General features: G+C 49.5%; 1 protein-coding gene across 1 annotated transcript; it reads right to left on the bottom strand.

The window, feature by feature from the left end:
* Positions 1–582: 582 nt before the first annotated feature.
* On the bottom strand, positions 583–21,757 carry FAAH (fatty acid amide hydrolase). Its single transcript, XM_045858956.1, has 15 exons — positions 21,423–21,757; positions 10,514–10,627; positions 8,553–8,687; positions 8,192–8,325; positions 7,907–8,113; positions 7,620–7,660; positions 7,244–7,368; positions 5,565–5,690; positions 4,962–5,059; positions 3,714–3,813; positions 3,370–3,410; positions 2,462–2,501; positions 1,873–1,981; positions 1,243–1,388; positions 583–989 (listed from the first exon to the last, which is right to left on the bottom strand). The coding sequence occupies exons 1-15, from the start codon at positions 21,690–21,692 to the stop codon at positions 861–863; spliced, it is 1,815 nt and encodes a 604-aa protein (XP_045714912.1). The 5' UTR covers positions 21,693–21,757; the 3' UTR covers positions 583–860.
* Positions 21,758–23,812: the final 2,055 nt, after the last annotated feature.

Genomic DNA, 23,812 nt, shown 5'->3' with positions numbered 1-23,812 from the left:
CTGTGAAACCTTCTTTGTTTAGAATGCTCTCAGTTGAATGAGAAAGGTCTTAGGAGGAAGTTATTTTGTTCCTCAGTCTTACAGCTCTTTGAACCCCAACTCAATAGACCGGCAGAGTTCTTTGTTTTCTATGGTTCCTTACTTCCCCCTAATGAGTACTGTACTTTACCTGAATTATTATGCAGAATGAGCCTAATAAAAGCAGGTATGGACGGTAAATCAGCGCGCTCCCCACCAGGGTGGGTGGCCATTTTGTCCCTACTTCCCCACAGAAACTAGTCTGTCTCTGTGCATGTGTTGATTTTTCTCGCGTGTTTATCGTCGAGCCATCCACAGCATTCCATGGTCACTGCTGGCCGGTGACCCATGCGCAACAAAGTAGGACTCAGTCTATGGCGGGGTATGGGGAAGAGAAGGGTGAAGTGCTTGCTGGGTCTACAATGTCCACTCTGAGAAGCCTGTGTCCATCCTGCCTGTAATGGGAACCAAGGGAGGTCTGGGAGCAGGACACTGACATGGCTGGAGGCAGGCTCTAGAAGACCGAGTCTCCAACCCTCTGCCCTAACAATGATGGCCAGGAAGTGCAGAGGATAGAAACCATTTTTTGACTCTTGGTGGGCCTTTGCCCATGTTATACCTACTGGCTGCCACAAGTGGAGGGGTTCAGGGCAGAGACTGGGGGCCAGGCAGGGGAGCAAGGTCCAGACTCAGGGGGTCTTGGCTTCTTGGAGAGGTAAAGGGAAGGAAGCCTGTGCCCCCAGGTAAATATTTCCTTGAAGGCTGGCAGCTGTGCCCTGACTGGGCTGGGCACAGATTGAGTAGGTCTTCCAGAGCCAGCTGGGCAGCTGGGCAGGCAGCAGTCAGAATGGCTGCTTTTCAGGGGTCATCAGTTGCTCCACCTCCCGCATAAATCTCAGACACAACTCTTCTTGCCAGGGTAGAGCCACGCACTGCACAGCCACAGGAAGCCCCACACTCTTCTTCATGGCCTGCAAGGGACACAGGGATCAGGATGGGAGGTAGCGAGGCAGGATCCCAACCCGGGTCCAGAAAGCACCCCAGCTGGGGAGGAGGGGTAGCATAGCAGGGCTGGGCTGCAGCCTTTCGGGGTCTTGCATTAAAAGAAGAGAGGCAAAGACTCTGTGTGCTTATACTGTTTCCTCCACGGCAGCTAGAGTTAGGGTATAGGTGAGTCCAGGGGAAGAGAGACCCAGAGTTGGCCAGCCCAGTCCATGACCTCACCTTCCACAGCACCTTGTCCCAGATGTCTCCAAAGTAGCCCCTGTAATGTTCCATCTGGGCCTCATCCTCGATGGTCACTGTGGTGACAGGCACCACCCCCGCTGGGAAGTCCAGGCAGTTGTAGAGTATAGTGTAGCTGACGGCCCCTGAGACACAGCACAAGTGGCTGGAGCAGCTCAGTGACTTTCAATGCCAACTGTTCTGCCTGCACCTTAGCCTCCCACCCTGTGAAATGGCACCCGGTGGTCTCCACCGGGAGAGACAGGGAAAGGCTCTCTCCCAGGGCTGAGGCTTGAGTGAGTGACAAAGCCCCCACAAGGAATGTCGTTCCTATTTTCTTGGCTTATCTAAATCCCATCTGTACTTCAAATACCACCTCCCAAAACCACACACTCTGCAACTCAAGATCTCCAACTTGAATAGTGGGGAGGAAGGGAGCTCATTCCTTCCCAGGGCATCCCACAAAATTCCCACCTCTCCAGCCAGCCAGACTATGAGCCCCTCAAGAGCCAGGTTCTCCCCCAGGGGTCCTCTTCTATTTCCCAGAGGCCCCACCAGGCACAGGGCTGAACTCACAGAAGAGAAGGGATGGGTAGGGGTGTCGGGGCACAGTGGGGCAGCAGGCCTAACCTGAGGCATTGCCTGAGGCATTCAAGTCCATAGCAGGGCCCAGCATGGGGGTGAGCAGCACATCCAAGTCCAGTGCTCTCCACTGGGCAATCACAGAGTTGCGGTACACCTGGGAAGGGGACCAGCATAGGTGGAGCACTCAGACCCAGCCCCTCACATGAGCTCTTCAATACAGGCACTGTGTGGCTGGGGTGACTAGCCCCGGCACCTGCCCAGGGATCTAAACTGAGCCACAGCAAGATGGAGGTCCTTAGGGCACACAGGCATGGCTATTTTCAAGGGAAATCAATTTCTCCTCCTCCTCCATGAACTGTGGACACCATTCTTCCTGCCAGGATGGCAAAGAGGGGTAAAGAGGTGTCTAGAATAGGAGCTTCAAGCTGACCCAACCCCCAAGGATGTGAATTTGGGCAAGTGAGGGTCAGAGAGCAGGGCCCAAGCAGGCCAGGCCATGGAGGGGAAGAGGGAATGACAGGACATTCCAGGAGACCAGTGAGACCAGGGCCTAAGAGACTCTACTGGCAGGTGTCCTGTCCATGCACCCCCACACACACTCCACCCTAGTCTAGTCTACGAGCTCTGGCCTCACCTCAATCTCGTGATGCAGTTCCCAGAGCTTTCCAGTGGACCTGGCAGAGAGAATGAGGTCACCAGCTGTGATGGCCACAGCCACAGGGATTAGCAATATCAGAACCCTACTCTTAATGCCTCCCAGGTCTCTCTCCTGCAGGGACCCATCTCAACATTATAGGAGTTCTGTGAGGGAAGTAGTGCAGGGCAGAAGTTCAAATCCCTACTGTCCTGCTGAGAAAATGAAGGCCCAAAAAGGACTTAGGCTAGATCACTTAGTGACTCCACAGCAGACCAGGCCTGATTCCTAGCTACACTTAGCAGAAGACAGAGCTGTCAAAGGTCCTAAATGCCTGGTGATGGGAGAAGGAGCAAGTCCACAGGATGTCAGGGCCTGAAAATGGAGCAGCTTATGCCTTGCTTTTCCTGCTCAAAACACTAGGGGGCAGGAAAGACTCTGTGCAGCTCAGTTGGGTTCAGATCCCTAAGAGCAGCATCTCTCACAGGTACCCAGAATCCCCCTTCCCCTGCCCCACAGCAACTCCTTGCTGGGTCTTTCCATCCATGCCCAGCCAGGCCAATGTTCTCCTCTCCACCACCCCCAACCTATTCTCTCCCTCAGGCCCTTGCTTTCCAGCCAGAAACTTTGCTACAGGAACTTTGCTACAGGAACTTTAAGATCCCATCTGAAGGCCACAGAGGGACTGCATGATAGACTCTTTAATTCAGTATCTCCAACTTGAATAGTGTTGGGGACAAAGAGCTCCTGTCCTCAGTACTTAGTCAAGTTGGAAATATTGAGTAACAGACTTGCTACCCTGTCTGGGCCACTTCCAGCCTCAGAAGCTACTTCCCACCTCCTTTCCTGTCAGAAACCCAGGCCAGGGGAAGAGAGAGGCAGGTATCTGGGCTGGGAAATATTCTTACCGAGACTTCATGCCGCTGAGAAAGGCTGCCAACCTTGGAAGCTGCAGAAGGGCAGACACAGGGTCAGCGATCAGCTTTGGGCCAAGTGCTGACAAGTCTTCTGCAGGCCCACCCACCCATGCCTCCTCCCTCAGTGGATCCCCTCACATCTCAAGTTGACACCCCTTGTAGCATTCAGGCTGATTAAAGATTATAGGGAATGGGAGGAGGAGGAGAGGCGTCTGGATAGGAGCTGAAAAGAAGAGACCAAGCCTGCCCAAACTAAGAGAAGCTAAGGAGAAGGGGGAGGAGCCTCAGACACTCCCTCTCACACACCCCACCCCTTCCACTCCCTGTGCCCTCACCAGAGGCTTCAGCAGGAAAGCCAGCAGTCCTTTAAGCCACCTAGGCAGCTTCAGAGTCAATATCAGGTTCCCCAAGCAGGGGTCCACCAAATCGCCTTTGCTGGGAGACAAAGGGTCCATTCTAGGCATTCCCACCCCAGACATCCCTCCTGGCTTACCCCTACCCACTGCATCCCCCCCATTTTCTACTCAGCAACCCTTGTCTACCTCCCTCCTCACCAGACTCAGTAACCACTGGTCTCCGATCCCTTCATCTGCCTCCTTTCAAATGTGTGACTTGTTTCTGCTATTCCTTCAGGATGCCTGGGCTCTACCGGATCCCCAGTGGAACTCCCCAAGGCAGGACTCTATGTCGCATTCCCTGGCAAGCTCAGCTCAGAGCAATAAGGACCGAGGGCAACATTTTCCGGGCTAGGGCTTGATGCTGAGGGCACCCTGTTGATGACGCCAGCCTAGAGGCACCAGTGGGGCTGTCCAGAGTGGGCCACCTATGATGCTTGTCTGTGGGGCCGTCCTGGTTCTAGATCTCAGGGAAAGGTCTCAGGTAGCTGATCCTGAGTCTCCATCCCAGGGCTAGAGTGAGGGGTAGCACCTTCTGCTGAAGCCTAGACCATACTTGGCTCCTGGGGGAAGTCCAGTCAGCCCAAGCACATCACCATGAGGCACCTGCATAACTCTGTTCTCTGCCTCTGTCAATGTTTAAGGTCTGAAAACATTCAAGTAGAACCAGCTTCCCTCTCTAAATCTGAGCTCTGCTCTGCAAAGTCCCTTAAAGCAGGCCTGGTCCAAGCCATCAACTTTACACAAGAGAAAACTGAGACTCTGCTCGAAAGGGAAAGACATGCCCCAGGTCAGAGAGCCTTCAGTCACAGCATGATGTCTAGGCCCCGCCCCACCTGCTTGATCCTGCCCTTGTCTCTCAGTCTTTCCCAAACAGACAGGTAGCTCCCTGCCCATCTCCCACCTCCCAAATAGCTCAACTCAGGGCCAGGCCACAGATGCTCAATCCAGCCTCCCCTTGCACTGGCACCTGGTCTCCCTGGTAAGGTGTCTCCAGGTTTAACCTGCAGTTGGAGATGCAGTGTGACCCCTGCCCAGAATGCTTAGTCCTCCTTTGTGTTCAGCTGAGGCCTGTCCCCCATCTTTCCCCAGGTGGCCCGTCCTTGGGGGTCAAAGCACCCTGCTGCTCTCCCTGAGTCTACCCACATCCTGATCCCACCACAGAACCCAAAGCCCATCAGCACTCACAAGTTCTGTAGGAAGCTGCTGCCGCCATCGCTGAACATCCCACCTACCGACAGGGTCTCCAGAGCATAGGGTATGTTCCTTGGCAGGAAGGGAATCAGCTGCAGAGATTGAAAAGTGGAAGACTTCCAAACCTAGAAATCCTTGGGTGTCACCACCCCCATGCTGGCAAAGTGGCCCTGAGGATGGACTGGACCAACTCTGCCACAGAGTAGCTCTCACTGGAGCCACGAAGGTAGCCTTACTGGCCCAACTCCCTGGGGGCACACATAAACTTGCCTGAGATGAACAGACCAAAACCCACCGGCCAGCCATCTCAGAGCCCGGGGAATGTGTGGACAGAGGTGCACCACTGTTTGTGGCTGATGAAGCCCTCCCAGTGCCACGCCCACACATCCCTAGCACAGGCCAGTTTGCCATTAATCACTTACCCCAACACTCCTGATTAGCCCTCTTTATATTGATGCCACAGGGACACAGTTCCCATCCCCAACCACAAAACAATCAGGGTGCAAGGATACCAGGAAGGGATGGTGGCCATGGGCACCAGGAAGCCTTCCCTGAAAGAAAGGCCATGCCGGGACTTCTGGGCTCCCGCAGCCATACCGTGTGGCCGGCAGCCTCTAGTCTCTGCTTGGCCTCCAGCACAGCCCGCTTCATGGCTGGGGTGGGCATGGTATAGTTGTCTGTTTCATAATACCCCACACGCAGGGGCTGAGAGCTTGCATAGACCTGGGGACAAAACCCAAGAGCCAGAGTCAGGTCAGGAGCCAAGGCAAGGCTCCCAAAGATCAGATCTACTCAGCTGACACAGCTGCCAGGCTGTGGCCTGGATCCAATGAAAACTGCCAGGAGGGCCAGCCCCTTTTGCAATATACCCTTATGGAGGCTCCACAGGTAGGCAGAGCAATATGCAAATTCTCACATAAGGAAACTAAGACTTCAGATCTAGATAAGGAGATAGGCTCACAGTGGGGCTGAAACTGTACCGAGGCCACCCAACGCAGAGTGACAATACCGAGTTCGGGAATCCAGGCATCCTGTCTCCTGAGCCAGGCTCTACACTGCCCACTTCAAGAATACGAGTCCTGACTCCATGATAAATTGTTCCAGACCTCAGGATAAGGACCTCATTTCCACCTCTCCTCCCTTTCGGGGAAGGTGTCGTAAACCACTGGGTTCAGTTACAACATCCTTCTCTGCTGGGTGTTCTTGGGCTGGGGAGCTCACCCATCAGCCCAGATTTCCCACCTGCCAAGAAACACGGAAGCTCACTCTCCTGTCCAGGGCCCTCAGCCTCTCCACGGCAACCTGGGCTGGGTGAGGGACAAGTGCAGCTTACTGTACACATTAACATGACCTTACTATCCACCATCTACATCCATTTAACTTGACTACTCCTGAATGTTTTGTACATAAAGTACAAATAATGTTATTTTTCATTTTTAAAAACCCTGTTGACTCTTTCAATAGAAGTATCAAATGAGTTTATACTCTAAGACTCCTTAATTCCCTCACCTCAAAAATCCTCACCTGGCTGTGTCCACCAATCCTAAACTATTATTACATCATGATCCCTATAAATCCCTATGCTTAAATGCCAGCCTTAAACCGGACTTTAAAATCTCAACGAACATCCCTACTTTGCCCACCACTCCACCCATCCTCCACCACCACCCCTCCCCTACCCGTCCTGTTGCTACTAAGGTTGTGTTGAGATAGTATTCTCCCTCACCACAGAAATTAATGAACTCAGCTTGGTCTGATCAACAGGCTGTTTTGGCGGTATCTGGGGGAGCCAGCATGCAACGCAGCCCACAGATCCCAGCTTTGTCTGGCAAGAAGACAGCTTTGCCTTTAACTGTCCTTAACTCACTTAGCCTACGTGCCAAGCATCACAGTGAGGGTTGGGGATATGGACACAAATACTGAAGAAAGGCTCCCATTTGCTGAGGGTCATACAGAGCAGGTACAGGAGTTCTGTCTCGAGTTGTTCTCGGTGCTGGGAAGCCATTTCTCAGTGACAGCAGCAGAGGCTGGAGCTAGAAGGCAGAGCTTGTCCTCAGCAGAGGCTCCTAGCTGCCAATTTGAAGTTTCTAAATGCAGGTAAGGGTTCCATCTGGTGGCTATCTTGGAAGCAGCAGCTGATCCTGCTCTCAAACAGCTCGCTGAGGGTGGTTTTCAGGAGACAGGACCTCCACGGCCTGCCCCTCCTGCCTGGGGGCTGCTCTCTGGGCTCCAGTGGTACTGAACCCACTCCCATGCCCACCCCTATCCCTGCTCACCTCCTCCTTGAAGGGCAGTGGGGGCACGGTGGGGTCCAAGCGGAACATGTCCTCACACAGCAGTGCTCGCAGGCACAGTGCCAGGCTCTCCACGTCCCGGGCCATGGGGCCAACTGAGACCTGTACTGTCAGGTGGGGAGGGGAGGGAAGAGAGATCACTTGGCCCCAATGGGCTCTGGGGTAATGTCCAAGTAAGGGCTGGGCCAAGGAGTGTGGGCAGAGACAAGGAGGTAGGAACTCAGACCTAGAGTGGACGGGGTGGGGGGGGTGGGGGGCAGCAAACTCTGCCCCCAGGAGAGGCAGGGGCAGAAGTGGACCAGGCAGAACCCCTCCTCCTCCTCCCCGCCCAGAGAAGTAAGGAAACCGCAGACCTCACCTGCCAGCTGTCCGTAGATACAGCCCTTCAGGCCAATCTTGCTGGATAAGAAACACAAAATGTTGGAAACAGGAAAGAGCCAACCTCCACCCCACTCCACACCCATTCAGCAACTCAGAATTCTTACCACTTGGAACCAGGAACCAGGACCAGTGGTGCTGTGACACTCCCTCCCAGAAAAACCCCAGTGAGAGAACTCTTGCCTGCAGCCCAGAGAAGTGGGAAGCTAAGCCAAGGTCACACAGCAAGGGTCCCAGACGCTTCCTCCACCACTTCCTACACCATACCTGAGGCGGTTCGCTGTGGGCTTGAGGCCGCAGATGCCACAGAAGGAGGAGGGAAAGCGGATGCTGCCCCCGATGTCAGTGCCTAAGCCCAGGAGGGAGCCTCCCGCGGCAATGAGGGCCCCTTCACCCCCCGAGGAGCCACCTGGGCTCTTGCGGCAGTTCCATGGGTTTGTGGTCTGGCCGAAGAGGGGATTGCTGCAGTCATAGCTGGGGGAAGCAGGAATGGGTCAGCCATGCCACACTGGCACAGGTGACCCTGCCTTCACCCCATACCGGAGACCCAACCTGAGCATGGACTGGGGGACGTTGGTGTGCACAAAGGGCACAGCGCCCTGCAGCTTCAGCACCTGCACCACCACGCTGTCACACTCTGCTGGCACCCCCTCATTCACGCTCAAGCCCAGGGTCGAGTCCTGGCCCTAGAAGAAAAGATGGGCATCCAGAGGGACATGGCTGATGAGTCAGGGCCCTTCAGCAGCCCAGGGTCCTTTCCCACTACCCTCTCACACGCCAAGGCAAGGCACACCACAGTGCCCATGCAAGGCCTCTGGACCTGACACTTCCTGAGGGCCCAGGGTAAACCAGGCCACAGAGCTGGCTGGCAGGAATGAGGGAAGTTGAGTCCTGATACCGAGGCAGGGCACACCTGGTAGCTGAAGCACTCCTTGAGGCTCACAGGGACACCATAGAGCAGGCCCTGCCTTGGGGCCTGGGACAGCTGAGTCTCACAGTCTGCCAGGTAGTTGGTCACACAGTTTGTCCCTTTGTTCACTTCCCAGGCCTAGGAGAGGGAGAAATGGACACAGGCAGAGTGAGGCTGGCCTTTAAAAAAAAAAACAAATTGTGGTAAAATATACATAACATAAAATTGGCCTTTTAAAGTATACCCAGGGAAAAGGTAGTCAGCAATATGGCCCAGAGCACAGCAGATAATCTAGGACCCAGCACCCACCTCACCGGGGAATTTGGCCCCAGCCACACCCTGGCTGTCTCTGGTCTTCAACCCCAAGATGAAGAGAGAGAGAGAGAGAGTAGTCCCAGGGCCAGGGCACAATCAGGGCACTCAAGGGAGCAAGGTACTGGCATCAGAAGCTCTCAAAGGGAATGAGTTGGGAGGAGAATGACTCTTGGTCACTCCCCTTCCTCTTTAAGCCACACCTCTGCCCAGTGAGGCAGACAGGAATCAGACAGGGGCAGATCCCCATCTGGGACCACACTCAGAGTCAGCACCAAGCAGGGTGAGACCTAGGCCCCAGCCTCCCAGAGCCCAGCCCACTCTCGTTTATCCCAGACCTGGCCCACATCTGCCCCAGGAACTGTGCTCTCTCCCAGGAACTGGATAATCAAGTCACATGGAGGAATGACTAACTCATAATAAAGGGGTTGGGAGCTTGACTGAAAGTAATGACCTACTGTAGTGGTTGCCTGCCACTAGGCCTTGCTAAAGCTCTTGCACCACACTCAGCGGGGCCCTAAGGGAGGGAAAGGCCAGGGAAGAACAAGGTACAGCTTTCAGTAAGTACTCTGTTCCTGTGAAACACCTGAGAACATGCATGTAGGTCCTGTTGTCACACTCAGGCTCATGAAATCTGTCTCCAGGCTACCGAAGGCAGGAAGGTAGGAGGCCAGTTTATAACCAGAATGCTTTCCTGTGATCTCTTCCAAGAAGTCAGACACAAGTCACACTCATGATGTTATTTCAAACATATTTGTTGAGCACTTTCGATATGAAAGACATACTGTCCAGCACTGAGGTGCAGAGACAAATAAGAAAAGCTCTGCCCCCCCACCCCCAAAACTCACCTTTGACAATGGGAGAGAGAAAAACAAGGCAGGCCCCATAACTCGATGAGAAATGTGCTACCTCGGGCTGGGAGGGGAGGAGGGTAACGGAGGCTTCATGGAAAAGGAGATTCCTTCTCTGAGCCCTGAAGGCTCAGTCAGGGGTGCCTGTTGCACCAAGCAGGACAAAGAAGAGGGAAAGGAGTCTTCTAAAATAAAGGAACCCCACACGAGCCGCACAGAGCATGCAGGCCCTAGGTGCCAGGGAACTGCCAACAGCTGAGCAGTGGCGGGCTCATGTCAGAGCTTGCCCCAAGCTCCGGAAAGTCTTGGCCAGAGAGGGTGCTGGAGACAGAGGGGAAACAGAAGGGTGGAGACTGAGGAACTGGAGACCTGAAAGGGATCCGGCCAGGAGGCTGACACTCCATCATAAAGGGAAACAGTGGTGGAGAACCAAGATGGCTGAAGGCAGGTGGGAATAAGGGGGCTGGACTAGAGAGAACCATAGAAAAAGAACAGACTAGACTTGGTGACCAATGGGGGTGGGGGAGGGAGGGAGAGGGAAATCTGGGCTGAAAGCCAGTTTCAGGCTAAGACAACATGCTCAGTGTCCTCCTCCCTCCAATACACACAGAATCAGTCTTTCTGTCTCTCTGTGTCTCTGTCTCTGTCTCTGTCTTCTCTCTCTCACATACAGACACAAACACCTCTGCAGCTCTGGCTCCTTCCCACCTCAGCAGGCTAAACTCCAGGCCAGGTTTTCCCCACAGCCTGTGCAGGAAAGCAATTGTAAGAAGATCACTGTCTGGCCCTGGTTGGCCTTACCTTTCCCAAATAGGTGAAGAGCACAGCTTGCGGAGACAGCTCCCCATTGTGTAACTTCTGCACCAGCTGAGGCAAAGTCAGGGTCAGCAGTGCCTCTGAGTCCAGGTCAGGGTTCTGGAGAGACACCTCAGATCAGTACCGGAATTCCTGCAGGCCCCACATGCCTGCAGCAGACAGCTCTGGCCCACGCCCTCATACCCCCACACCTACTGAGCAGATGCTCACTGTCACATGCCAGTCCATCACAGACATGCCCACCCACAAATCTGAGGCTGTGACCCAGCCATGGCAAGCCCTTGCCACCTTGAACAGTACAAATATTGTCTCTTCACGAAGTTTCCTGGAGGGGATACCCAGGGAGAAGCCATGCTCAGGCTGATTTTTTTAAATAAATTAGAATTAATTAAAATAAAAAAACCTAGGCTCTGAGAAAGATGAAATGCCAAGTGTACACTGGGGGAAAATATTTGCAAACCCCATATCCAACCAGGGGTAGTGTCTGAATGCACAAAAACCCTCAAAAGGCAATAGTGAAAACAAACACTCCAGTTGCAAAATAGACAAAAGACATGAACAGGTGTTTCATTGAAGAGAATATACAGATGGCAAACAAGCAGATGACAAAATTAAAATCACTGAGATGTTATGACACATATACCAGAACACTTTAAACGAAATATATAAGAACAGTTCCAAGTGCTGGTGAGGATGTGGAGAAACCAGTCACCCTTGCATCAGTGGTGGTGATATAAAATGGTGTAGTTGCTCTAGAAAACAGCACGATAATTTCAAAAAATAAACAACAATAACAAAAACACACATTATTGCACATCCCAGCAACTCAACATCAGGATATTTATCTCAGAGAAATGAAAACTTGTGCCTTGAGGGGATATTCAGAATTTGCACATTACAAAGAGAGGTCTCACCAGCTGGGCTCCAGGAGGAAACCCCTGAACCATTGCAAAGCACCACCATCGATGGCTGCCTGCCGTGTGCCAGGTGCCGTGCTGGTATGCTCTATGTTTTGATTAAATCTACTACCATTCCCTTTGTACAGTAAAGAAACCGAGGCTCAGAGAGGGGAAGTGCCTTGCTTAGGACCATACAGGCAAACTCCAGTTCTCTGCCCACCCAGCACGGGCTGCCCGCTGGCTGTCCACCTGCACCTGACCACTCAGCCCTAACAAAGGAAAGTGAAAACAAGAAGATCCCACCCTGAATGATTAGGCTGCAGCAGAAAGCCACATACAAAGGAGGGTTTCTTTCATTCATTCCACAGATATGGTGCTTACTCTGTACCAGGTGCCACACTAAGCAGGGGGTTATAGCTGTGAACAAAGAAGGCGTATCCATGCTTTCCGGGGTTTACACAAGGCACAGATTAAGAGTGAGCAGATAACTAATAAGTAAACAAATAAGAATTTTGGACAGTGATTAATAACATAAAGAAAATAAAAACGGGTACAGGAAATGAGCAGCATCCAGGCAAAGGATGGTCAGGGAAGAGCTCTCTGAAGGACAGACATTTGATCAGATCCTCATGGCCAGGTTTCAAGGCTCCTAGAATCCCTGGGGTCAGCCCCTACCTGCAAACACCCAGCTACTTCCTCCTCAAGGTACTGGGCTGATTAGAAGACTGGGCTAGAGGAGATCTGAGTCATAGCCACTCATTCTCATCTCTGTGGTCTCCTGCTCTTGTCAAAGTCTCCAGGGGCTTGCTTGTTGCCAAATCCAACACAAACTTGACTTTGTTGTTTTTTTTTTGCTCCTTGTCTCACTGACTGTAGTCAGTGAGCTTTCTTCAGTTTTCCCCTGGGTCTGGAGATACTACCCTCCCTGATTTTCCTCCTGCCTTTCAGCTATTTCTGTCATTCACTTATTCAGTCAGTCAACAAAGCATCCACTATGAGCATCCACTATGTGTCAAGGACTATGTTATGGACTTTGAGTTTAAGAAATAACCAAGACAGGCAATTCTCTGCTTTCAGAAAGCTTACATTCAAGAAAACAATTAACAAGTAATGAACAGACCATGACAAGTGTGAGAAAGAAGAGTGCTGTGGTAGAAATAATCAGAGAACTGACTCAGATGACATGGGCAGGCCTCTCCCAGTAGGTGACATTTCAGCTGTGATTTGAAGGATGAGAAGGAGACAGACAGAGGTTCCTTGGGGTTCCCTCTGGGCACCTCTTCTTCCCTCTCTGATGCTGGGAGAAGTCATTCTTTCTGGCGGCCTCCTCTCCAGGCTCTCCACCTGCCCAAAGGCCTCCTGATCCTCCTCCCAGCCTGACCCAACTGACCTTAACTTCATTCCAAAGGCTTAACTTCTTTGTTGGTATAACCGCTTTGTTAGTTCAAATCAAGACATTACACTAGCACATCATGATGATATAGCACTTTGCTCTTCCCTGGATATTTTTTTAAAAAATATACAAAGTGATCCCTGGCTGGTGCAGCTGAATGGATTGAGCACTGGCCTGCGAACCAAAGGGTCACCTGTTCGGTTCCCAGTCAGGGCACATGCCTGGGTTGTGGGCCAGGTCCCCAGTTGTGGGCACTCGAGAGGCAACCACACATTGGTGTTTCTCTCCCTTCCATCCCCTCTCTCTAAAAATCAATAAATAAAGTCTTTTAATTAAAAAATATACAAAATGAAAAGTGAACATTCCCCCAACTCTGGGACCACCCTACCCAGTCCCTCTTCTTGGTGGGGGTGTGGCAGGGGGACCCAAAGTTAACAGTTTCTGATGAAACCTTACAGGAAAAAAAAGTTTATGAAAAACCCACAATGTATATAATTGTTGACCTATATTCTATTTTTGCACAAATGGATCATACTATACACACAGTACTACGCCTTGCCTTTCTCGCCTTACAATGAAAATAGCAAGATTGCTTTCCCCCCTGATTACATAAATAAGTGATTGTTGTTTTGTTTTGTTTTTTAAATGTCTAACAGTATGGCAAAGAAAGTAAAATCACCAGAGAGCCCAACACTGGGGTAATTACCACCGAGGGTCTGGTCGCCACCACTTCCTGCCTAGCTAACAAGGTGCCACAAAGTTCCTGTGCACTTCAACTACAAGCTAATAGCAAGCTCTCCTCAATCCTCAGTATAAATTTTTAATTCTTTCCTAATGTTCTTCCATGCTGAAAGTTGATGACACCTCTGCCAGCAACTACTTAAAAGTCTTCAACTAGTTACCAGGAAGCTGAGACATTTTCTCTTTCACAAGACACCAGAAGGAAGTCTGTTCCTCCAAAAGACTTGGGGGAAAATAACTTTGTAGGGAGAATGCAGGAAAGTGTACAGACAACTTCAAACCGAGTGTTTGGCCACTCTAATATGCACACTTTTTCAAAGGAAGGATACTATAGCTACCACTGAATCTGTGGACCAAAAAAAAAAAAAAAAAAGATTCTGTGGAACAGAACCTCAGAGGGTGAACTGATCGTAAATTCCTAAGTGGGCAGGTCATGGTGTGTAGTCATTTTCCAGTCCTACACAACTTCTTTAGTGAAAGGTTTTAGGCCAGCCTGTCCCTTGTTCTTGTGCATCCAGGTCAACACTCCTTTGAAATACCAGAAGTAATACCACTATAAGGGAGTATTAACCCTCAAGAGAGCACATAATCTTATTAACTGTCCTGTAATCCAATCCCTGATTTGCTTTCTCCAACCATCCTTAAGTCCCCTCCTTAATTTCAAATGCATAAAAGGACCTACAAAACTTTTATTCTTTAGAGCAGTGATTTTCCATCAGTGTGTCACAAGAATTTTTAAGTCACACAATACTTGACTATTTAGTCAGAAGCACTGACTCTTTTCCCTAGACTGTCAAATTTAAAAATGACAACAGCCAATACAATAATAGCCATCCTGTGTGAATGCCCTGTCTTGAACCATAAATATATAGGTCATGTAATTAGAGTTGCATCTTATTGGTCACTTCACATGATAATGTTTTATCTGATTGGTTAATTCTTGGTACCAGAAATTCTTATAGCCCTGGCCCGGTACCTCAGTTAGAGCATCCTCTGATTCTCTAAGTTTGTGGGTTCAGTTCCCGATCAGAGCACATACAAGAATCAACCAATGAATGCATAAATAAGTAGAACAAGAAATTGATGTTTCTCTCTCTCTCTCTAAAATCAATAAATCTTTAAAATATTTTTTGATTATGATATTACAGTTGTCCCAATTTTTCCCCTTTCCCCCCCTCTACCTGGTACCCCCATTCCCTCCAGCAATCCCCTCCCCATTTAGTTCATGTCCACGGGTCATGCATATAAGTTCTTCAGCTACTCCATTTCCTATACTGTTCTTAAGAACCCCTTGTCTATTTTGTACCTACCAATTTGTGCTTCTTAATCCTGGTACCTTTCCCCCCATTTTCCCCCTTCCTCCTCCCAACCAACAACCCTCCAAATGATCTCCATATCTATGATTCTGTACTTGTTCTGCTTGTTTGCTTAGTTTGTTATTGGGATTCAATTATTGATAGTTGTGATTTTATTGACATTTTAATGTTCATTGTTTTGATCTTCTTTTTCTTAAATAATTCCCTTTTAGCATTTCATATAATAACGTCTTGGTGATGATGAACTCCTTTAGTTTTGCCTTGTCTGGGAAGCCTTTTATCTGCCTTTCAATTCTAAATGTTAGCTTTGATAGATAGAGTAATCTAGGTTATAGGTCCTTGCCTTTCATGAGTTTGAATACTTCTTGCCAGTGTCTTCTAACCTGCAAAGTTTCTTTTAAGAAATCAGCTGACAGTCTTATGGGAACGCCTTTATAGGTAACTCTCTGCCTTTCTCTTGCTGCTTTTAAGATTCTCTCTTTATCTTTAACCTCTGGCATTTTAATTATGATGTGTCTTGATGTGGTCCTCTTTGCATCCATCTGGTTTGGGACTCTTTGTGCTTCCTGGACTTGTGTGTCTATTTCCTTCACCAAATTAGGGAAGTTTCCTTTCATTTTTTTTTTTTTTTTTTTTGCAAATAAGCTTTCAATTTCTTGCTCTTCCTCTTCTCCTTCTGGCACCCCTATGATTCAGATGTTGGTATGTTCAAAGACGTCCCAGAGGTTCCTAAGCCTATCCTCGTTTTTTTGGATTCTTTTCTTCTTTCTGCTGTTCTGATTGAATGCTTTTTCTTTCCTTGTGTTCCAAATCATTGATTTGATCCTTGAGTTCATCCCTCCACTGTTGGTTCCCTATAGATTTTTCTTTATTTCACTTAATGCAAACTTCATTTCTGCCTGGGTCTTCTTTATGGCATTGAAGTATCCAATGAGTTCCTGGAGCATCCTGATAACCAGTGTTTTGAACTTTGCATCCAATAGTTTGCTAATCTCCACTTCATTTAGTTCTTTTTCTGGAGTTTTGGCCTATTCTTTCATTTGGACCATATTTTTCTTTGTCTCTTCACTTTGGCAACCTCCCTGTGTTTGTTTCTGTGTATTAGGTAGAGCTGCTTTGACTCCCTGTCTTAGGGCACCTGTTAAGTTGTATGGAGCACAGCCTTAGTTAATGCCAGGGTGGGGCAACCTGTGTCACCACTCTGTTGCTCTGTGTGGGGGAGAGTTCACAGAGAGGACAATGCCACCACCTGGCCTCTGGAGTTTTGGAGGAGAGGAAGCTGTCTCCCCACTCACACTTTATTTTCTCCGCATGTGCCATGGTGCCCTTCCAGTTATTGCCCTGGTGCTGAATCCCAGAGAGGGTGGGTCTTTGTGAGTCCTAAGTTCAGTTATGGGCCCTTTAAGAGGACACAGTTTCTTTTACAACCCCAACCCCCACTAGTTTTTATAGCCAGAAGTTATGGGGACTTTCTCTCCTGGTGCTGGGCCCCTGAACCATGTGGTCTGGACTGGGGCTGGGATCCCTCATTCCCAAGGTATCCCTCCCAATTTTTATCTACCACACTTCGATGTGGGTCCTCCTGTTCCTGTCTCTGTACCTCTCTGTGCCACTCTACACCTCCACATCTCTGCACCTCTCTGCATCTCTGCCCCTCCTACCTGTCTGGATGAATGTGGCTTCTTTAAATCCTTGGTTGTCAGACTTCCACACAGTTTGATTTTTTGACAATTCTGGGTGACACTAGTTTTGCAGTGGAGCTGTATTTTTTGCTATAGTTTTGCGCGGAGGCGAGGTGCATTTACCTACACCTCCATCTTAACCTGAAGTTCCAAAATCAGTAACTCTCTTTTAAATTAAAAAAAAATCCTTATATACAAGTATAGGCACCTGCGTTTTTAAAAGAGCCATTAGGGAGTAAAAAGGTAGGTAATTATTATTATTTTTTGTAAGTCAATCAAAATTATACCTATTTTTTGTCAGTGAGGCAAAAATATATATTTTTTTGTTGTGCCAAAGAATTTTAGTAACTAGTTTATGTATGTAATGAGATGAAAAAGGTTGAAAATCACTGCTCTGGAGCAATTGAGACCTTGCTCCCCAGCATATGTTTGTCTCAAAAAAAATCTCTTATAAAAATTGTCTACAGGTTTGGGCATTTCTACATCAACAAATCATCATCACTCCTCCATCTATTTTCCTCCTTTTGAAACACCTACTCTCCTAATTTCAGGTATCCTGGATTGTCCTCCATGTCTTTTTTATTTTCCCTCTTGGTTTTTTAAAAATCTTTTTTGTTCTATTTCAAGATATCTCTTCTGGCCAAGATGGAGGCATAGGTAGATACACTCTGCCTCTTTGCACAACCAAAAGAAGGATAACAACAAATTTAAAAACAAAAAATAACCAGAACTGCCAGAAAATCGAACTGTATAGAAGTCCAAAAACCAAGGAGTTAAAGAAGATATATTCATTCAGACCAGTAGTAGGAGTGGAGACAGGCAGCAGGGGTGGAGAGGACTTGTGGGCAGTGGCCAGAAGACCAGGCAGTCCCACATTTGCATGTGGATAAACCAGGAGACACAACTGGGGAGCAAGAGAGACCACACTACCCAGGGTTCCAGCGCAGGGGAAAAAAGCCTCAAAAACCTCTGGCTGTAAAAATCTGTGGGGGTTGTGGTGGAGAGAGAAACTCCCAGCCTCATAGGAGAGTTCACTGGAGAGACCCTCAGAGTTCTAGAACATACACAAACCCACCCACCTGGGAATCAGCACCAAAAGGGCCCAATTTGATTGTCAGTAGCAGGGAAAGTGACTGAAAGTCAGCAGAGAGCTGAGCAAGTGGCTCATCATCACCAAGCCCTCATTATATGAAATGTTAAAGGGACTTATCTAAGAAAAAGAAGATGATCAAAAATATGAACAGTAAAATGACAACAAACTTACAACCATCAACAACTGAACCTAAAACAAAAACAAACTAAGCAAACAAATAGAACAGGAACAGAATCACAGAAATGGAGATCACATGGAGGGTAATCTGCCGGGAGGGGTGGGGTAGAGTGGGAGAAAAATGCAGGGAATAAGAAGCATAAATAGTAGGTACAAAATAGGGGGTGGGGGGAGGTTAAGAATAGTACAGGAAATGGAGAAGCCAAAGAACTTATATGTACAACCCATGGACATGAACTAAGGTGGGGGTGGGGGGATGCTTGTGGGAAGGGGGGGTGCAGGGCAGAGGGGTATAAAGGGAAGGAAAAAATGAGACAACTACAATAGGATACTCAATAAAATATACTTAAAAAAGATATCTCTTCCATTTGATCATATATGCTACTGACACTGGTCTCAACAAAAACCATACTGTCCTTCAATTCATCTACTGAATCAGGTTCAAGGTGGTTTGGAGAAGGCCAAGAGATGGAACTACAGGTCAGATTCAATTGAGGGAAGTGACATTTGTAAGACCAGTAGGATTTTGATAAAACAAGCTGTAACAAATGTGGGGAAAGGGCATTGAGCCCACAAATGCAAAAACTACAAATGCAAAGGCACAGAGGCATGAGCAGTTGTTCTGTGACATCTCTCCCAGCCATAATATTCTATTAATAGTACTCCCTCTTATAGACTGGAAAAACAGAATCAACTAGGTATTGCATCACCAAAAAAGAGTTTATGCAAGAAAAAGAAAGGATTGCAATCCAGTGTGTGCAGAATTGACAAACCATATGTGCTCACTGAACCAAACAAAGATGGAGGAGAGACTTAATAAAGAGGCAGTAGAAGTGAAAGGGAGGGGCTGTTGCAATCACAGAACTCGGTTATAAACATAAGGCTGTTCTTCATAGGGATATCCAATGACAGACAGTGGCAGAACTCCTCCCATAACCCCTAGCTCCTCCCATAGGCCCTCCCCATTATGTCAAGGTTAAAGTCTTTGTCATAATTTTATCAATCTCTTCTATCTAGAAAGGATATCAAAACTCATTTAGAAAGCAGGGTGGGGAAAACAAAGAGTTTGTTATAGGTTGTTAAACTCAAAAGGTCAACAGAGAGTTAACTAAAAACACACCTTGCTCTACAGTTTTTCTAGATCTAAACAGAGACAACTGTTTTGTGATGATTCAGGCAATGCTACGATTCTCCCCTCCTTCGACACATGAGGGGAGAATACAGGAGCTATCTAGGCTCCCATTGAGCTTGGTGTAGAGTCTATCAGGCAGGAGCTGTATTACAAGCTGCTGTAATCTCCCAGGGCCTGCTCAGAGCCCTGCTTCCCTTAGTGTCCCTTGCTATTCAGGGCCAGGTGGAGAAAGCCCGGAAAGAAAGGCTGCTAAGACAGCTTCAAAGCCCACACCTGCCAGTCATCCAGTGACTCCAGAGCCAAGGAGAGGGAGCCTTAGAGTCAGGGAGGTTCAGGCTGGTGTCCAGTTCAGCCTACTCCTACCTGCTCCCAAGGCCTACAAAACTATTGTCATCAAGATCCCACCCCTTTGCTCCTCGTTCAAAACAATGAGACTCCTGAGGTAACTCTCCCTTTCTTATCCAGTCTTAGCAAAACCGAAAGATAATTTCTTGGCTTCCCCTCCTGGAAGAGCCAAGCTTTGGGGTTCTAAGGCCAAGTTCTCTTGCCCCAGGCAAGGTGTGTAAACAGCTCTTTGCATTTCAGGGTCAAAATTTCTGCCCTGGAGGATTCTACTCTTAAAATTAATGAAAGGTGGCAGTTCCAAAGGGAAACTAGATACTGATGCTTGGAGTTGAAGGGAGGGAAGACCCACCCTTCTTCCATCCCACACTCTTGCCAGCAGGTGGGCTTTTTGCAACTGGGAAGGGAGTTCTGCGGGCAGCAACTGTGGGTGGATTCCTACAGCTGTCTCACTGCAGGGCCTGGAGCTGGCAGAACTCAGCTGGCTGCACAGAAGGACTTGGTGCCTTGGGAGCAGCTGAGCAGATCCCCAAGTGGGGCACCTAGGCAGAGAAGGAGAATTGCACAGTGGAGAACCTGTGCTCAAGTAGGGGAAGTGGCCAGTCTGGATTGAACACCAGGGCCTCCCAATCAGGGTGGAGGAAACCCTAAAAATTGACTGATGGTAGACTTTTCAGCCAGCTTGATGAGTGGAAGCTGAAACCAAACACATTTTGATCTCAATAAACAAATAAATGAGATCTATGCTAGCCCAGGAATCATATGGAGTAAATTCGTCCCATTACATCTAGCCAAAACCTCACCATAGTCAAGGCCACACCCTGGGTCTGGCTGGCATCCAAGGTCCAGTCTCCTTTCCTAACACCTCTCCACCAGAATGAGGCTGGATACCACCACTGGGCATCTAGGTTCGAGTTCCAGCTCAACCCCAACTCGAAAATCACTGCATCTGAGTATCTGTTAAAAGCAATTTTCTGTGACTCCCCCCCAGTCTGCCATCTAGGCACACCCTCCTGCCTCCTGTTGCCTCCATCACCTGGACCTTCCTACCTGTCAGACAGGAATCCTATCAGAACACATGCCCTCACAAACACCCATAGCAAGTGTTTTCTCCCTCAGCACACACGACAACTACCACAATTCAGCATTTTGATTTCTAACCAAGTCCAGTGCCTCATGTAACTGGAGGAAAAAAAACCCTCTTCTAGGACCCTCCTCTGCCCCATACACACACTGAGCAGATCTAGGAGAAAACCTTGCTGACAGATCACTCAGGGAAAGGTCTGGAGCTAAACCTGCTGGTAGAGGGAGCTTGTCAGGAGTTGGCCATGACAACCTGAGCGTAGGTGCTGGGGAGACTTCCATTCCGGTCTGGCTCATTGGGGCACAACTCTCTCTGGCCCCTCTTAGGTTCCTCACGCACAATGAGTTTGAACTGTAAGCTCTTCGGATTCCCTTGGCAATCACTCGATGATTTCAAAGTCCTAACCCTAGCATCCTATTGGTTCTCACGCCTGCGTTTTAGCGTTCTAATAGTCAGTGATCTTTAGATTCTTTGGCATGGAGCAGAGTTCCTCTTGTTTTCTTCCTTTCTTCCCTTCCCTCCTTCCCTCTCTCTCTCCCTCCCTTCCCTTCCTTCTCCTCACCCGAGGATATATTTTCATTGATTTTTAGAGAAAGGGAGAGAGGGAGGGAGAGAAGGGGGAGGGGAAAGAGGAAGAGAAACACCCATAGATTGCCTCCTGTACGCGCTCCTAGGAGTTCGAACCTGCAACTTAGATGTATGCCCTGACCGGAATCGAACTTGTAACCTTTTGGTCCACTGGACTACGCTCCAACCAACTGACCCACTCGACCAGGGCCAAAGCTCCTCCTTTGACCCAGTGCAGATGGCCTTCTAAGACCTAACCTATCTCTTTCGTTTCCCTTCTTCCCCTTGGCCCCACCTGGTTCAGAAAGCGCACTGAACGCATTTGGGCAAGAATAGGTTCGGAAAGTTACAAACCTGCGCTGCCCACACACCTGCGCTGCCCGTCACATGCCCCTCCGCGCACGTCGGGGCCCCTGAAAGTGCTGCTGGGGGTAGTCCCAGCCTGCGCCCCTGGACCCCGACAGTCACCTGGAGCCGGAAGCGCTGCGCTGCCTTGTCCATGCTTTCTAGGGCCGCTTGCTGTTTCTGTCGCGCCCGGGCCGCCGCACCCCGCGCTGTCCGGCCACCGGACCAGCGCAGGGCCACGGCCGCCACCACGAAGCAGCAGGCCACGGCAGCCCCGGAGGCACCGGAGAACGCAGCCCACAGTTCGTTCAGCACCATGATCTCCCGCTGCAGAGAGCTGCCAAGAGCGACAGAAGAACCAGCACTCTTAGATTCCGCCGCAAAACCCGGCATGGATCCGCCTGCACCGGAGGAGCGGGAGGAGAGCTGCGCTACCACTGCACCCCCTCCCGGGAGCGCGCCGTTGCCAGGCAGCGGGTCGGAGGCCGGCGGCGCGCAACGGTCAAGGTCTGGCTGTCCTGCCCAGCTGCCCAACTGGAGTCGCTCCCCGCGTCCTCGTGCACAGAGTTAGGCTGAGCTGGAGGGCCGAGAGGGGCACCCGCTTCCTGTGCGCGTCCGCGGAAACACCAGCGTTAGTTAGCAGCTGTTCGGCACCGCGCCTCCGCCGGGCCCACGGGGCTCGGCCTCGTCCCGACCTCAACCCAGGGACCCCAGAGCCCCAACTCCCAGAAGACGCAGACAGCTGACGCCCCTGAGGGAAAAGCCAGATAAGAGGACTGGGAGAGAGATCAGTCGCCGAAAACTGTTTAGCAGCATCTGTTATGGAGAACCTTGAGTCAGAGCTGGCACCACAGGGCATCCACCGCTCCCCAGCGAGTGGCTTCCGGGGAGCCAGCCCTGGGACCGGCCCAGGAAGTTCCTCTGGGGAGCCCACCTGCTGTCTCCTCCTCATTATCCAACCCAGGAATCCTGTGTCTCTGGCCCTGGGCTCTTCTGCATGGACAGCCCATCCATCACTTGTCCTGCTTAACCACCCGGCAGACTGACCTTCCCAGGTCATCTTTTTCCAGTCCTGGGTCCTCCTGGAGTTCACACGCAGCAAGCAGAAGGAATACCTGACTAGGACCAGAAGGTGTCTAGGGACCCGTTGCCCTTCATTAGGAGGGTGGAAGATTATACACACATACACACATGCACACACACCTCTCCCACCTAGTCCTCTTTCACGGGACTTTATGTGCTTTATCTCATTTGTCCTCCCAACAGACCTATAAGGAAGGCATTTTTATTATCAATTTATAAATGAGGTACCAGAGGACAAGAGTGGTTAAATGACTTCTGTGGGTCACGCAGGTGACTGAGAGGGGCGGGGCGTCCAACTCAGGCCTAATCCTAAACCATCGCTCTTACCCATGAGGCAGTACCACCATTACTGGCCCTGGAAATGAGGCCCTGTAGAAAGGGGTATAGGAAAGTGTCTTGTGACTCGTAACACTATTTGCTGAAACACTGCAGTTGCTCCAGTTGTCTTTGGCTCCCTGAATCTGTGCCTTTACCTTTAAAAAAGGAACGGTTATAATGCCTACCTTGCAGGATTGTTAGGAGGAGTCTATAAGGTCCTTTACAAGTGGTGCCTGGCACACAGTAGGCCCTCCATAAATGTTTAGTGACAGAATGGAAGGCCCACTGTGGAAAGCCTTGAATGTTATTTAAAGAGTCTAGACCTGAAGGCCTTTAGAGTAACTGTAAGGCCCTTGAGCAAATTCCAGAGGGGTCCAAGGCCTTCTGTTTCTAAGTCTGCAATCTCTGTTGAATGCTGCTGAGTTCCAACTCAAACACTGATGGCCCTTTGTAAGTGTCAAATCCCTGAACCTCAGTCTTTCTAGAAGAGAGCTGACAGATGCAGGGTGATGGAAACTCTAATCTAAATCTCTTTCAAAGTCATCTCACCCGATCTCCTCATGGAATAAAGGGATTCTAGCCCTTGATTCACACATCCCTTGAGGGCGACCTTGGGTAATTCAATCTTCTCTTTTGTAAACAAGAAGCGTTCTTTCTGACCCCCTCTCCCTCTCAAGAAGGAGAAAATAAGGTTATAGTAATGGGGAAACTCTGATCATTCCTGAGGATTAATCACCAAGTTGGTAACCTGTCAGGAGTTGGGCCAAAATTTGTTAATTTAGGAACTCCATTAACAAAATATTCACTTCTGTTTGTTTCCTGTGATGATGGTTTCTCTAAGTAGTACTTCCTGGAGGTATATTAAACAGGATTTAATTTACAAAAGGATATGGAGGATCTGGATGGGGTACTGAGGCCAAGACAGCAAGTCCTGGGCTTGTGAGGGAATGAAACACTCACTCTCTCTCATTCTATCTTAATTCTGGCCTGCATTTCTCCCATAACCTTCAGTGAATAGGTCCCACCATAGATATACCAATTATTAGAAAACTTCTGCTTGAGGCTTGAGCTTCTGGCAATGATTTTCAGAAGCCTCAAGACAGGACTCAGAT

The sequence above is a fragment of the Phyllostomus hastatus genome, unplaced genomic scaffold (assembly GCF_019186645.2).
Source record: "Phyllostomus hastatus isolate PE091 unplaced genomic scaffold, TTU_PhHast_1.1 phas_scaffold_182, whole genome shotgun sequence".
Classification (NCBI taxonomy): domain Eukaryota; kingdom Metazoa; phylum Chordata; class Mammalia; order Chiroptera; family Phyllostomidae; genus Phyllostomus; species Phyllostomus hastatus.
Note: the sequence above shows the minus strand (reverse complement) of the source record. Positions and strands in the feature narration are given on the sequence as shown.

Coding starts and splice junctions, on each gene's coding strand:
- FAAH (XM_045858956.1), bottom strand. CDS start 21,692: ATGCCGGGTTTTGCGGCGGAATCTAAGAGTGCTGGTTCTTCTGTCGCT. Junction 3,814..4,961: donor AGCAGCTTCCTACAGAACTT/GTGAGTGCTGAT, acceptor TTTGTCTCCCAG/CAAAGGCGATTTGGTGGACC. Junction 990..1,242: donor GGGACAAGGTGCTGTGGAAG/GTGAGGTCATGG, acceptor TGTCCCTTGCAG/GCCATGAAGAAGAGTGTGGG.